The 16,842-nt window shown below is 37.3% G+C and overlaps 1 protein-coding gene across 1 annotated transcript; it reads left to right on the forward strand.

Annotated features, from left to right (window-relative positions):
* The first annotated feature begins 3,232 nt into the window (after positions 1-3,232).
* Positions 3,233-15,893, forward strand: LOC121381663 (potassium voltage-gated channel subfamily D member 3-like). Its single transcript, XM_041511007.1, has 5 exons — positions 3,233-3,835; positions 4,929-5,904; positions 7,473-8,321; positions 9,565-9,735; positions 15,814-15,893. Exons 1-5 carry the CDS (start codon positions 3,233-3,235, stop codon positions 15,891-15,893), a joined length of 2,679 nt encoding a protein of 892 aa, XP_041366941.1.
* Positions 15,894-16,842: the final 949 nt, after the last annotated feature.

The following is a 16,842-nucleotide window of genomic DNA, read 5'->3' on the forward strand; positions in this document are numbered from 1 at the left end:
ATCATCAAATAATTTAGTGTCGTTGTTTTACTGGAAGTGCAGCTACCATAGATAACACATTGCTATACTAATACAGACAATGACAGTTTGAACATGGTGTATCATCGCGATAACTGCAAACACCGAAAGGTTTTTAAATAACATTATTATGTTAAAACGTTAAGAGCAGACAACAACAACTGGGTTAAAATTAACATTGGTGTGTTGGAGGTAGACAAGATAATAGTTTAACAAAAACTAATGTGATTCTACTGTTGGTAAACTGCACAAACTGTCCGCAAATATTATAGTGTTGAAAAGGAATAGCAACAGCTGTCAACAAATTAGAAGTTGTCAATAAAATCAAAATAACTGTGTAGGGCTGGATAATAGTAAGCTCTCAACAAAATCAAAATAACTATCTTAGGCTGGATAACAGAAGCTTTCAACAAAATCAAAATAACTGTGTAGGGCTGGATAACAGAAGCTCTCAACAAAATCAAAATAACTGTGTAGGGCTGGTTAACAGAAGCTCTCAACAAAATCAAAATAACTGTGTAGAGCTGGATAACTGAAGCTCTCAATAAAATCAAAATAACTATCTTAGGCTGGATAACAGAAGCTTTCAACAAAATCAAAATAACTGTGTAGGGCTGGATAACAGAAGCTCTCAACAACATCAAAATAACTGTGTAGGGCTGGATAACAGAAGCTCTCAACAAAATCAAAATAACTGTGTAGGACTGGATAACAGAAGTTCTCAACAAAATCAAAATAACTGTGTTGGGCTGGATAACAGAAGCTCTCAACAAAATCAAAATAACTATCTTAGGCTGGATAACAGCCACTCTCAACAAAATCAAAATAACTGTGTTGGGCTGGATAACAGCCGCTCTGAACAAAATCAAACTAACTGTGTAGGGCTGGATAACTGAAGCTCTCAACAAAATCAAAATAACTATCTTAGGCTGGATAACAGAAGCTTTCAACAAAATCAAAATAACTGTGTAGGGCTGGATAACAGAAGCTCTCAACAACATCAAAATAACTGTGTAGGGCTGGATAACAGAAGCTCTCAACAAAATCAAAATAACTGTGTAGGGCTGGATAACAGAAGTTCTCAACAAAATCAAAATAACTGTGTTGGGCTGGATAGCAGAAGTTATCAACAAAATCAAAATAACTATCTTAGGCTGGATAACAGCCACTCTCAACAAAATCAAAATAACTGTGTTGGGCTGGATAACAGCCGCTCTGAACAAAATCAAACTAACTGTGTAGGGCTGGATAACTGAAGCTCTCAACAAAATCAAAATAACTATCTTAGGCTGGATAACAGAAGCTCTCAACAAAATCAAAATAACTGTGTTGGGCTGGATGACAGAAGCTCTCAACAAAATCAAAATAACTGTGTAGGGCTGGATAACAGACGCTCTGAACAAAATCAAAATAACTGTGTTGGGCTGGATAACAGAAGCTTTAAACAAAATAAAAATAACTGTGTTGGGCTGGATAACAGACGCTCTCAACAAAATCAAAATAACTGTGTTGGGCTGGATAACAGACGCTCTGAACGACATAAAAATAAATGTGTTTGGCTGAATAACAGGAGCTGTCAAAAAAAGTCAAAATAAATATGTTGGGCTGGATAATAGAAGCTGTTAACAATCTAGACTTAGTGTGTTGGAAGTGAATAGTAAAAAATGTCAACAAACTAATATTGTTTCAATAGTATTGTGTTATAGGTGATAGCAAACAAAACGGTTACAAACTTAATATTATTGTGTTGAAAGTTGACAGAAGAAATTGTCAAAAACAACTGACGTTATTGTGTTGTTGCTGCAGAATAATAGAAGCTGAAAACAAACATAACTGTGATAGCAGTATTGTTTTATAGGTGATAGCACAAATCTGCCAACAAACTAACATTGTGTTGCAAGCAAACAAAAAGTATCTTTTAAAAATCTTTAACATTATTGTGTTGTTCAGGAATAGTAGAAGCTGCAAACAAACATACTTGTGATGTCAACTATCAACAAAGTAACATTATTGTGTTGGACGTTGAAAGAAAACGTTGTCAAGAAACTAACACCATTGTATTAAAGGTTGACAATTCAGGCTGTCAAGAAACTAACATCTTTGTATTAAAGGTTGACAAACTGATGCTGTCAACAAACGAACATAATTGTATCAGGGATTGACAGTTCAAGCTATTAACAACCTAACATTATTGTGTCAGAGATTGACAATCCAAGCTGTCAACAAACTAACATAATTGTATCAGGGATTGACAGTTCAAGCTATTAACAACCTAACATTATTGTGTCAGAGATTGACAATCCAAGCTGTCAAAAAACTAACATCATTGTATTAGAGGTCGACAATTCAAGCTGTCAAAAAATTAACACATTTGTTTTAGAGGGTGACAATTCAAGGTATCAACAAATTAACTTCATTGTATTAGAGGTTGACAATGCAAGCCGTCAACAAACAAACATCTCTGTATTAGAGGTCGATAATTCAAGCTGTCAACAAACTAACATCACTGTGATGGGGATAGGTCGTCCAAGCTGTCAACAAAATGAACAACATTCTTTCAGAAGAAGACAGTAAAGGAATGTCCAATAATAGTAACAGCATCGTACTGGAAGTAACGCTAATTGTCCGCGGATCAATGCCAGTTATCTGATGACAATCCACGGGACACTTTCTACAGAAGAGGCGAACAGTTTCCAATTGTCCCTATCTTTCACAGATTAGATCTATTATGGCATGTTCCGTGGTCGATGTTCCTGTTTGTGGCTTCTTTGTCGTTTAAGGCTTACATGGGTTACCATGGTTATTGTATTCGCCGGAAGGAAGACAAAAGCATACAACGACCTAGTGAATAAGCGAGTTTACTCATTTATATTTCCGCCATCAGTATAAGGCATCATGAGTTAAGCACGTTGTTTTTTGTGTTTGGAACATATTTCGTCCACCTAAATGCTATACAGAAACTAGTAGAGACTGTAATGTGGCGATTTTCAACAGGCCACGAAGAATCTATTTTGTTTTAATCGAAATCTCTGCAATCAGTTATATATTTGTTCATAATAAGACTTTCCGGTGTTGTTTCTGGGCCAGTTTTGCATATTTAAATGTAAACGGCAAATGTTACGGTGTATGAAAATGTGTTTGTGGTGTGAAAAACACGTGTAAAACGAGAGGTTTGTATATCAAATTATTCAGCGTTGGTAATTTATAATCAGACATGGACCATATGAGACGGTTCTCCGTTGCGCAACAGTCTGCAGTTACACAACATAAACAGTCGTTCGCACCGGGCCGTCAGTACAGCAATCGCGTCGTCATCAACGTCGGCGGGGTCCGATACGAGACTTACAAATCTACTCTGAAAAACATTCCCGACACCAGGCTGTCGTGGCTGACGGAAACGACGGCGCATAACCCCGACTACGACCCGATGAATGGCGAGTACTTTTTTGACCGCCACCCGGGTGTCTTTAACATGATCATCAACTACTACCGGACAGGTCGTCTGCACGTGCCCAGTGATGTGTGCGGACCTCTTTTCGAAGAAGAGCTGGCATTTTGGGGAATTGACGAAAAACAGATTGAACCCTGTTGTTGGAGCAATTACAGAGCCCACAGGGATGCGCAAGAAACTTTGGCGGAATTCGACGGCGAAAATGCCGGGGAGGACAACAGTGATAATGAAATAGCAGACGAAACTATTGCCCAAAGGTTTGGAATTGTTGAAGAAGCAAACAGCAAGTCAGCTTCCATGTGGGAAAGGTGGCAACCAAAACTATGGAGTCTTTTGGAAGATCCCAAATCATCGAAAGGGGCTCAGGTAACATAATAAACCTTTATATTGTAATGTTGTTTTGTTGAGGGGGGTATTAATTATTTTTATTACTATAGTGAGCTACCGAGATAAACATTTAACCATTGGTCGAGATACTGACTTTTATTGTAAATTTTAATTTTATCTATCTGTGATATTTGTGTTTTTGCACAGTTCTTTACACTGTGTTTTAATTTAACAGCTGAATTTTTATATTGATGTTGATCATCACTTTGTTTTCCCCATTACCATAGTTTGACACCCAATAGCCGATGTATTTTTCGTGCTGGGGTGTCGTTAAACATTCATTCATTCATTCATTCATTTAACCATTGGTCAATGTTTTACCAGCTTTGATAGACCACATTGTTTTTATCATCCCACTAACCCTTTCCTTTCTTTCTTCTGATTCCCTTATAATCTGGCAGATCCCATCTGTAAGTACATTATAATTTATATATGGGTCATAATAATACATAGAAAACTGTTATGGCACACTTCTGACGTCACTAATCGCTATTATTATCCACATGGTTCAACATAACCGAGTTAATAATAATCATACGAAGCACACGTGTAATAACAAGTGTAATTACATAATTTTGGGAAGCGACGTCATGACATGACGTTGGTTCTCCAGTCCTAGCTCAAACTGTGCCTTTAAAATATGAGGTCATTTCGTCGCCTTCTTCTAGTTGTGGCTGAAACATTTTGAGTTGGGTCTTGATATTCATAAAGAAAACAACAATAATTGTAATATATTATAATAATATTATTATAAAGAAATTATTATACTCGCTTGTGAGTCGTACTGATTTTACGAAACTCGTTTCAGGATTCATGTATTACACTCGCTCTCGCTCGGGCAATACAAAAATCTTGACACGAGTTTCGTAAAATCAGTACGACACACATGCTCGTATGATAATCTCTATTTATTAATCAACTAGCCGTAATACGTTGCAAACGACCCGCATCATACATGTCGGTAGCGGGCCGTAACGGCAGTACATTCATTACACTTTTATTACTATAGACTGAAAGTATTACTATAGACTGAAATTATATATTTGAACTTAATAAACTTGTTTTATTTCAGGCAGTGGCCATCGTTTCTGTGGTTTTTGTACTGTTTTCTATTGCAACATTCTGCATGGAAACGCACGTGCTCTTTCGCTACGTGAAGGTGCAGAACGTGACACTAAAGGGCATCACCGTGCGTGAGACGCAGAGGCGAACTCAACCGATGTTGTTCCTGGACGTCATGGAATACACGTGTATCGGATACTTTACTCTGGAGATCGTGCTTCGCTTCATATGCTGCCCAGTGAAAGGCGCCCACGTCAAACAGGCCTTGAACTGGGTGGACTTCCTCTCTGTGATTCCCTTCTATACCAAACAGATTGTCGTTGGGATAGACCCTTCGCTCGAGGACTCTCCTGGCCTTTACTTTCTCAACTCTCTTCGACTCATCCGAATATTTCGAATTCTGAAGCTCACGCGGCACGTCAGTGGGTTGAAGATTCTGGCTCACACCATCAAGGCTAGCGCCAAGGAGTTGTTGTTGTTGATTCTTGTTCTGTGTATCGGTGTGCTTATTTTCTCGTGTCTTATTTACTACGCGGAACAGATAGAAGAGGATATCAACAACGATTTCACAAACATACCCAGGGCTTTTTGGTGGGCGGTAGTGACAATGACGACACTCGGTTACGGGGATATGTACCCGCGGACGGCTCTCGGCTATATAGTGGGCGCCATCTGCGCCCTTTGTGGGCTGCTGATGCTGGCACTTCCGGTTCCTGTGATTGTGAATAATTTCACATTGTACTACTCGCACGCTCAAGCCAGGATGAAATTGCCAAAGAAAACCAAGAACTGCCTTGTGGGCGCTGCCGACGCCTTGAAGCAGCAGAATTCCATTGATATGGCAATGAGTGTGGAGGGGGGTTCCAGTAATCCTGTCTCGTCCAGCGGGAGTTGTCGTTCGTTGAAATCAATTCAGTCTGCTGAAGGTAACCGAAAGGGCAGTGATGACAGTGCGGCAGACAGTTGTGATAGTGGAATTAAAACAGGTGAGAAGGAACGTATATCGCGTCTATGTGTAATTAAAGCACGTTGTAGAAGCTGGATCCTATATTACAGCACTGGCAGGGCTTCTAGAAGTTTTATAAAACCACTAGCCATGGTATCAGTGATTTAAAACATTTAGTAGCCACGATTAAAAATTCACTGCCCTACTTTACTTTTAAGTTAATACATTTTTACTAAATAATAGTAATAATCATATATGACACCTAAAGACTATTAGAGGGAGATGGAGCTTAAAAACACTAACATTAGGGGAAGGGGGCAGGATATTCATATTTACAAAATAAACTTAACTGCAACATTTGACCCAAAAAAAAATCACTAGCAGTCGGACATGGAAATAGTAGTTATTTACTAGCCCAACATTGAATATCATTAGCCATGGGACTGGGGCTACCATAATCTAAAAGCCTTGGCATTGGTCAACGCAACCATGACTGCGGCAAAAGCAAAATGTGCTATGGGGAAAATATTCTACATGGCATTTTCCACGGCAGGTTTGTTGTTAAGATGTAAGAGAGGAGGTTAATGTCAGCATTACAAAAATAAATAATTAACTAAGGTGAAAATTTTAAGTTTTACGGCAAAATAAATGCCACGAGAAATTGAAAATACTGAGGCAATTTTCACGACATTGCTGATTGCCGTGGTTAATTACCAGTGTTGCAACAGCAAACTTGTCTCCCCTCCCATACAAAAACTATATTAATAATAAATAAAATATAATAATAATAATAATAATAAAAAGTTCAAGTTTGTGTTTAAAAGATAATTAGAAAATATACTCTTTAAAAAAAAGTAGGGGAACTTTTATAAGAATTTACAATTGCGAAAATTGTCAGGTATATTAGCTGTGGGAATGGTTATATGATAATAGTGAATTAATTGGGCAAACATTACAACCGGTAGTTCAGTATTACACTAGCTTTTACGACCACAAAATATCTTGAAGGACGATTGGTGTCAGAAGTGAAATTTGAAAGTTGACGTTTTTTATAAGTAAATGGCAAATTTAAACAATACAAATTACTAAAAACAAAACAATAACAATTGTATGATCAACAGAATAAAAAAGATTGACAGAAATAATGTTCCACAGTGATTAATCGACCTTCCTGGAAATTGTCAAAATCGAGAATGACACCCCACGCACGTGTACGAGGCAATTGGGTGATGTACGTGCAAACTATGGAATGTGTTTCGGTGTGTTGATAAACAGACATGAACGTTTTTTATTAGGATGTCTGTGGTCAAAACGTATGTTCTGTCTAATAGTTTATATTAACATTAATATTTCAGGTTCCCCTACTTCTTTTGAAGAGTATATTTTGATGTTGCAATTGTTGCTGGGTTCTATCAAATATTTAGAGTATTAAATACATAGATCATTGCTAGGTCTCATAAAATGCTCGCTTACTCTATCTCGTAAATTTCTCGAGTAAGTATTATCGACTAGATCCCTATTTTATGTGATCAAAAACCGATTTCTAGGGACGTAAACTATCACAACGATCTGTCGCACTGTTACCACTCCCAAACCTGTACATGACAGAGCTATCACAACTGTCTGTCGCACTGTCACGACTCCCAAATCTGCACATGACAGAGCTACCACAACTGTCTGTCGCACTGTCACCACTCCCAAACCTGCACATGACAGAGCTACCACAACTGTCTGTCGCACTGTCACCACTCCCAAACCTGCTCATGACAGAGCTACCACAACTGTCTGTCGCACTGTCAACACTCTCAAACCTGCACACGACACAGCTACCACAACTGTCTGTCGCACTGTCACCACTCCCAAACCTGCACACGACACAGCTACCACAACTGTATCTCGCACTGTCAACACTCCCAAACCTGCACACGACACAGCTACCACAACTGTCTGTCGCACTGTCAACACTCCCAAACCCGCACACAATACAGCTACCACAACTGTCTGTCGCACTGTCAACACTCCCAAACCCGCACACGACACAGCTACCACAACTGTCTGTCGCACTGTCAACACTCCCAAACCTGCACACGACACAGCTACCACAACTGTATGTCGCACTGTCAACACTCCCAAACCTGCTCACGACAGAGCTACCACAACTGTATGTCGCACCGTCACCACTCCCAAACCTGCACACGACACAGCTACCACAACTGTCTGTCGCACTGTCAACACTCCCAAACCTGCACACGACACAGCTACCACAACTGTCTGTCGCACTGTCAACACTCCCAAACCTGCACACGACACAGCTACCACAACTGTCTGTCGCTCTGTCACCACTCCCAAACCTGCACACGACACAGCTACCACAAGTGTATGTCGCACTGTCAACACTCTCAAACCTGCACACGACACAGCACTCCCAAACCTGCACACGACACAGCTACCACAACTGTATGTCGCACTGTCAACACTCCCAAACCTGCACATGACAGAGCTACCACAACTGTATGTCGCACTGTCAACACTCCCAAACCTGCTCATGACAGAGCTACCACAACTGTCTGTCGCACTGTCACCACTCCCAAACCTGCACATGACAGAGCTACAACAACTGTCTGTCGCACTGTCAACACTCCCAAACCTGCACACGACACAGCTACCACAACTGTATGTCGCACTGTCAACACTCCCAAACCTGCACACGACACAGCTACCACAACTGTCTGTCGCACTGTCAACACTCCCAAACCTGCACACGACACACCTACCACAACTGTATGTCGCACTGTCACCACTCCCAAACCTGCACACGACACAGCTACCACAACTGTATGTCGCACTGTCAACACTCCCAAACCTGCACACGACACAGCTACCACAACTGTATGTCGCACTGTCAACACTCCCAAACCTGCACACGACAAAGCGTGCACATATATCAAACAAACACAGACGAATAGTTTAAAATTGTGACTCATGAAAATAGTAATAATAGCTTCTTTCTTTTTTAAATGTATTGGTATGCCCTGCCATATTCGGAACATGCGGAGAAATGTGTGTATATGTGCAAATGTTTGGGACTAGTAGTCATGATATTCAAGTATTCAAACATTGCATCCATAGTCGTACGGGCTCCCATTTATGTAGGTGTGTGGGGGGAGGGAAATAGGCTGGTTTTTGCCCAAAAATGCTCAAATCTGGATATCATTTATTCATATTAGCATTACATCCAAACAGCTAAATAGGGTTGCAAACGAATCACCATACAATTTTACATGGATGACAATTAATTTTGAAGGTAGATTGATGGAAAACCATGGAAAATAGGTCTCATGTCTTAGCACATTTTGCCTGATTATATCTATATTTTTTGCCCCCGGTCCCCTGTTTCGTACACTTATGACTGCATCTATATCCATGCTAAGCATGTGTCTGATGTGCGTTTTATCCAAAACACTGATGAATCTTTTGGATGAACTTTCTCACATGTCCTTTCACAGTCCTGTTTAACAGTACACGTCGTTTCACACAAAATATTTGTATGTTATGGTTTGTACATATTTCTCAAATTACGAACAATTTTCTTGCAATATGTTTCTGTGACGGGAAGGATGGGAGAGTAATACGCGCAATATTGTAATATCCATAACATTCCCACTGCACATGAATTAAGTTTAATACGTCTCTTTTTCAGCTAGCAATAATGAAGAACACACTGGTATTAGTGTGATATTCACAGACGAGATAGCTAACTTGAGTCCGCCAGGCCAGAGTTCGAGCGCCGCGTTACCGTCCAAAAAGGTTTCTTCCAGGAGGCACAGTGTTCTACCCGGTGGTTGCGCCAACAATGGCATTATCCGACGAGGTGAGTACCAGTCCAGTAACAAATATACTCCGATCTGACAAGAGCAATTTCGTGTCTAGGTTACATTTCGTCATGAACAATCATCACGAATTGACAGATTTTGTTAGCGCTATTTTGATTGGTCATCTTGATACAGAGTATCATTGGCCTTTTTCAGATCCGCTACTGGAGGTGGGCTGTTCGATCTGATTAAAGGGGAAATCTTAAAGTTGCATGATGACCAAAAATGTGTATTCATTTTTCTTATGACGTGTAAGAAACAGAACAGAATAGAACTGAACTTTACTACACTCGGGCCGTTGTGCATACACATTCTGATTTTGACAAGATGGTTTACAGGAGGATATAAATAATAGGAATACATTGATTGGTACATATATAGATACAAATACATTACATTATAAACATATGTGTATTAACAATATAGATACATGATATTACATTATAGAGATATATGTAATAACAATATAGATACATTCCGTGATGTAACAGAGTAGAGATATGTTGTAAAATATAATTATTCAGAATAGTTCGGTTACAATTGTGTACTTTACAATTCGTGATATTACAATATATAAATATTTAGTGCATAAACGTGTATACTTACATGTAAAAAAATAAAGTTTCATAAATTAACACTAAAGAGCTTAGACGTAAAATTATGTAATGTGATTTTAAATTGTTCAAGTATAATTGTATGTTTACCTTCAATTTAATTAACTGATAAAAGTGTGATCATTTTGGTTTGTTGTTGGGTATTGTTGTTGTTATGGGCGTTTAAATACTTGAAAAATTGTATTCATGAATTTAGCTAATTTTACTGCTCATAAGTTTTCTAAATTGATATATATTTGGTCGGATATAATAGTATGGACGTAAACATTCGTTCCAGGTATTATTGAAAAACTACATACAAATAAATAATGAAATTCGTCTCCTATATCGTTTTCATCGCAAATAGTGCATAGTCTATCTTCCAATAGAACTGTATCCCAACGTCCAGTCTCAACAGGTAAATAGTGGCTAGACGTCACACATTTTAACATAACGGTCCATAACGTTTCAGGAATAATATTAAGATAATTTTCAAAATTTAGTTGCTCTTGGAAAAGTTCCTAGGTTTTACCTCTCGATGACGCTGAAATATAATTTTTCCATGTTTGTAAATACTGGTCGTTTGCTATTTTGTTTTGATAGCCATTTTACTGATAGAAAGATTTGTGATAGCCATATATTATTAATTCCTAAGTGATCTAAAATATTTTTAACAGCAACAATCCAGTTACAGTTAGTTCCATTGCTAATATCGCCTCTCATCATTGATTTGTATATTAAAAGAGATAACTCGTGCCCAATAACAAATTAATATTTTGTGGATAGTCAACTCGACTGGCATTCTATCAAGTTCACCATATAACATGAAAAATGGGGTCGCTTTTTTCTAATAACATTGATTTGAACAGTTATAGATGTCGTTGTTTTCGTATCCCCATATTTCACAGCCATATAATAATATTGGCTGAACCATCGAGTCAAACATTTTCAGTTTACACTCTATTGATCCTTTGCTTTTGCCAGAACGAAATACACAGCCTTGGTCGTCTGCTGTTCAAGTCTAATCTTAGTATTTTAAAAGTTATTTGGTTTAGTAAAAGTGACACATAAATGTTTGTATTCTTTGATATTTTCAAGCGTAGTTTTGCCAATGTTAAACGTATATTTATAATCTTTAGAATTTCCATTACAAATTAATACTTTTGTTTTTGTAGTATTTATTTTATGTTTCATATTACAATATTGATAGAACATATTTAACGTGTGTTGTAAGTTGGCCGCATTTGTTTCTAGTAAAGCAGTATCATCAGCGTACAATAAACAAAGAATATGTATTCCAATGTCTAGTGGGTTATTTTTATTATCTGTGATGGAAGAAACGCCTTCCACTACTGTGGTTAAGTAAATAGATTTCTAGGTCATTTAACTACAGGGAAAATAAAATGGGGGATAACTTTTCACCCTGACGTACACCTTTATGGCATGGGAGTAATGGTGATTTATTGTTATTCACAAATATTAATGATTTTAATTCTATGTACATTTGATAAATGTTTCTAAAGAATTTACAATATATGTTATTTTCTAGTAACTTGTGCCATAGTTGTGCTCTTGGACTCACACCAAAAGCTTTCTCGAAATCAACAAATGCGCAATGTAGTTTCTTTTTCTTCTTTTTTCAGAATATCAGTTAAATTGCATGCCCTCAAAACATTACATTAATTTCATTTACTGCTATTTATAAATTTATATTAGCGCAAAGTCCAGTACGGATGATCGCCAGATTAAGACCTGACGCAGATTGAATTTGAATTTCATCTCCAAATTGACAAAGACCTGGCTGATATTTTAATGGATACATGATGATTATTTTCTATGTACATTATATTTTTTCGCCAATGTTATCATCACAAATACACGTACAGGTACATATAGCCAAATATAACACTTTACTTGCATCTTTGAGAATATTATTTTAAATCAGACGGTATGTGTGAATGCTGTTCGTTGGCGTGATGCAGGGGTGTAGTGCCCTGAATTGTAATAAATTACCTGAATTGTAATACCTGCCTTGAATTGTAATAAAAACTACCCTGAATTGTAATACTGACTTGAATTGTAATAAAGAATTGCCCTGAATTGTAATAACCAGAGCTGCCTTGAATTGTAATAAGACACCGACTTGAATTGTAATAACACAAAAATGGAAAGGAACGTGTGCTTGAACGACACCGCACTGCATTTCTTCAATTTGAGGTTGTTGAGTTTTATTGTATTTAAGACAATCATTACTGCCACATAGGCTTCTGCTTTCGACTGTCAGCAAATAGGTTTGTTACTCACGCTCACAAATAGCGTATACCACAACGTTTGATATACCAGCTGTGGAGCACACGATAGCGGAATGGACCGTTTGAGAATAACCTCAGCTGTTTTATGGGTTATATCTAGCCTAGTCGTAGAGCGATCAATCGAGGTGCTTTTGGGTCATGTGATCGAGCCTCCTTGGTGGACTCATTGCGTTTTTCTCGTCCCAACCACCGGCCTCGGTGGCGTCGTGGTTAGGCCATCGGTTTACAGGCTGGTAGGTACTGGGTTCGGATCCCAGTCGAGGCATGGGATTTTTAATCCAGATACCGACTTCAAACCCTGAGTGAGTGCTCCGCAAGGCTCAATGGGTAGGTGTAAACCACTTGCACCGACCAGTGATCCATAACTGGTTCAACAAAGGCCATGGTTTGTGCTATTCTGCCTGTGGGAAGCGCAAATAAAAGATCCCTTGTTGCCTGTCGTAAAAGAGTAGCCTATGTGGCGACAGCGGGTTTCCTCTAAAAAACAGTGTCAGAATGACCATATGTTTGACGTCCAATAGTCGATGATAACATAAAAAATCAATGTGCTCTAGTGGCGTCGTTAAATAAAACAAACTTTACTCGTCCCAACCAGTAACCATGCTTGTTATATATCTTAAATACCGTGCTAGTTGACATTATGTCTGTGCATATAAAGAGTATTTGCTGTTTTCCGGTAGAAATATCAACTGTAGTGGGAGCAGATTTCTTCCCTCACTATCTAGACCAAGTGTCACAACCATATGTTGGACACCAAACAGCCGTAATTTAAAATGTGCTCAGGTGTTGTAAAACAAACAATTCCAGAATGGCAGCTTCTCGTAATTTTAAATAGTGTGTTTCGGAGATTATAAAGTCTTCTAAGGGTCATTTTTGTACATTATTTAAAATAGATTTTTACTTCAAAACCCATTTGTCGAGATCATCGTACCAAAATAGATATTGGACAACTAAATTGAGTACGTCAAATTTGTGATTACCGATCGAAACTGGTAGATGGCTGAACAGTCCTACAGAAAATAGACAATGCAAGCTTTGTAATACTGATAATGGAGATGAATATCATCCATTATTTATTCAATTGTGAAAATCATAATATTGAAAACATTAGAACAAAATATATAAAACAATATTACCGTATAGAGCTAATTCTAGAGTTTTTAGCCTTTTATGCTATCGTTAAGTAATGCACCATTATTGAAAAATCTAGTTATATTTATTTTTAAATTATCTATAGTGTTGTGAACTGAACTGGCGTCGTTTCTCCACACTTTCTAGCTATTTTGACTGTGCATCTTGTGTTCTATGTTAACTATAGACATTTTTATGTTGATTTCTTTTCTTGTCATGTATGTTAATTATGTATTTGTATTTCCCTCTTATTACACATTGTAATGTATTTGTGTTGTTTAATAAAACTGGAAATCTTGAAAATATAAAGTTAAAGTTTGTTTTGTATAACGACACCACTAGTGTGCATTGCTTTATTAATGATCGGCTATTCGATGTCAGATATTTGGTACGTTCTTTACTTGTAATACTACATGTACTACTACTACTACTACTACTACTACTAATAATAATAATAATCATAATCATAATCATCATCATCATAATATTAATAATAATAATGATAACGTCTTCCATTCATCTATTTGTATTGAAATTATAGGGCTACCTATTTTTACTGAGGGCTTCCCGATTTTATAGACTGATACTGATAGTTAAGTACGCTACCACTAAAAGATTTTAAGGTTAAGGTCTGGTAGAAAATTATATTGATACACATAACTGGCTAACCTACAAAATTAGTTTTCAAGGTTGGGTAGTTAAGTAATCCAGTAACCAATGGAGTTTTAAAGAAATTAATATAATATTAATCATATAAAGGTTTTTCATTTAAATATAAATTAAATTGTAGCTTGTAACGAATTCAAATCACAAGAATAATCCTTTTGGGCGCACATTTTAAACTTCATTTTCTTCATTCTTAATTGCAAAGAGTAGTACACGTGCCTCTGCAAAAGACGTGGCATGGTTGATCATTCTCAGTAAACCAGTTGTATGTTCCATCCTTTCTTCATGTCTTGTATATGACAATAATATATGACCCATTCTCTGATTGTTTTTCCCGTCCCATCCAGTTCCCCACGACTGGTATATCAAAACCCGTGGTATATGCTACTCTGTCTTTTGGGAAAGTGCATATATAAGATCCTTTTTTGTTGCAAGGAAAAATGTAACAGGTTTCATCTAAAGACTACATATCAAAATTACCAAACAGCCGATGTTTAATTATCAGTAATCCATTAACTCTAGTAAAGTCGTTAAACAAACAAACAAACAAACAAAAGCCTCAATACACTGACGTATCTCAGTCTACTACGATATCGGAGATGAGTTTCATTATATATTTAAAGGTATGTTTTTCAAGAATGAAAAAAAGCGTTACTTACCATCTTTCTGTCACTCTAAACCAAATATATATAAATCTTATAAATTATTCAACTCTAAGAAAGCTGGTGTCCTTTCAAATCCTCTGGCTGATATTCTGTGTATTTTTTGTATTTATGTATTTATTGTATTTATGTACATTTATGGAGAATGGATGGATGAGCGGATGAATGGATGGATTGATGGTTGGCTGGTTGGTTGGTTGGTCGATTGGTACAGATGCAACGTCATTTGGTAAAAGTGTGTACGGCATCACCTTTCACTGTATAGAATGTTGGTTTTTCTTTTTTAAACTTATACTTCAAACATCGGGCACAAGTTCTTTTCTCTTCTTGTTTTTTTTTTTTTTTTTGTATATCTTTATAAATTTTACACTTTATTATTGTCCAATGGCTATTTACAATGACAAGATGACAACAGTAAGTTTTGTTAAAATACATGCTGACGTTATATCAGTGTTACCTTTTCTACAAATATTTAAAGAATATTTATGGAATATTTCGAATTATTACTTATGGCATTAATAGTTATGAGATTACATTTATAGCATATCTCATCCTTTAATCATTATTACGGAATATTCATGGAATATTTAGTTTTTCTACTTCTGGCTTTAATAATTATTTCGGAATATTTATATAATATTTCGTTTTACCATTTATGGCTTTAATAATGAGTACACAATATTTATAGAATATTTTTGTTTGACTACTTTCAGGTTCAGAGGCTGTGAAAAAGGGTGGCCAGTACAGACGGAGGTCTTTGTTCCCAACAAATTTAGTAGATGTTGATGTATAACAATACGTTAACTGCAATTAGATCAACTGAACAGTCTTCATTCGCTTGCTATGGATGATAGTGTATAGAAGCCCCGTACAAATATTTTGCCAATGACCAGTGCTATGGATGATAGTACGTTTAGTCGCTATCTGTATGCAGCGAAGCCTGTTCTCTTGTGATAGTTCATGAATGGAAAGAGTATGCACCGAGCAAGTGTTGAATAACTCGTTTCGAATGGCAGTATATACTCAAAAACACGAAAGGAAGGGAATATTTGTTTTACGTCATAACAGCTCATTTCTACTATGGCTATTTGGTGTGTATCATAAGGGGTGTGAGGCACAGACAAACAGAGAGACAGAGGGACAAACACAGAGACAGAGACAGAGAAATACACGTAGACAGAAGAGATACCACATACAATGGATTCGGCAAAGAGTTATGCAGAGAAATGTCCTTATTAACTTTATCAGTGACAAATGGCAATTAGTACAGCTGAGATTGCTGTGAGCAGTCCTTTCTGTCTTTATATTGTTGCCAACATGTACAGTGGATGGTGCAATAAAAAGGATTTAGTGGCTCGGATCATGCAATAAACAGTACATAGTGACTTTCTCTGAACGACATTATATGCAGCAGAAGGATGTTGTAGTGAAAGGTGCTTAGTGACCGTGTGTGGGGTGGTCCGCTCGTTGCACTTTGCTCAAATAAAGACCGATAGACCTTTGATAAAGATATCCTTTAACAATATCCAGTGATGTTTAGCCCCACTTTCACTGTGTGACAGAGGTGAGAATATTTGACCGACTAGGTGATAACCGAGATTGACCAGATAACACTCCTTGTTCTAACTGTTAAATGTCAGTGGAAAGTCTTATGATAAAGGTCAGGAATCTCTTGCTAACGATAATGGGTCTATAAAGGCCGTTCCAGACATGATCACTGGAGAGGGGTGGACGAAAAGCCT

This window comes from Gigantopelta aegis, chromosome 9 (genome assembly GCF_016097555.1).
Source record: "Gigantopelta aegis isolate Gae_Host chromosome 9, Gae_host_genome, whole genome shotgun sequence".
Classification (NCBI taxonomy): domain Eukaryota; kingdom Metazoa; phylum Mollusca; class Gastropoda; order Neomphalida; family Peltospiridae; genus Gigantopelta; species Gigantopelta aegis.

Excerpts from the sequence above, each read along its gene's own strand:
- LOC121381663 (XM_041511007.1), top strand. The coding sequence starts at position 3,233 with ATGGACCATATGAGACGGTTCTCCGTTGCGCAACAGTCTGCAGTTACA. Across the intron at positions 3,836-4,928 it reads AATCATCGAAAGGGGCTCAG|GCAGTGGCCATCGTTTCTGT; the intron begins GTAACATAATAA and ends GTTTTATTTCAG. Across the intron at positions 5,905-7,472 it reads TGATAGTGGAATTAAAACAG|AGCTATCACAACTGTCTGTC; the intron begins GTGAGAAGGAAC and ends TGTACATGACAG.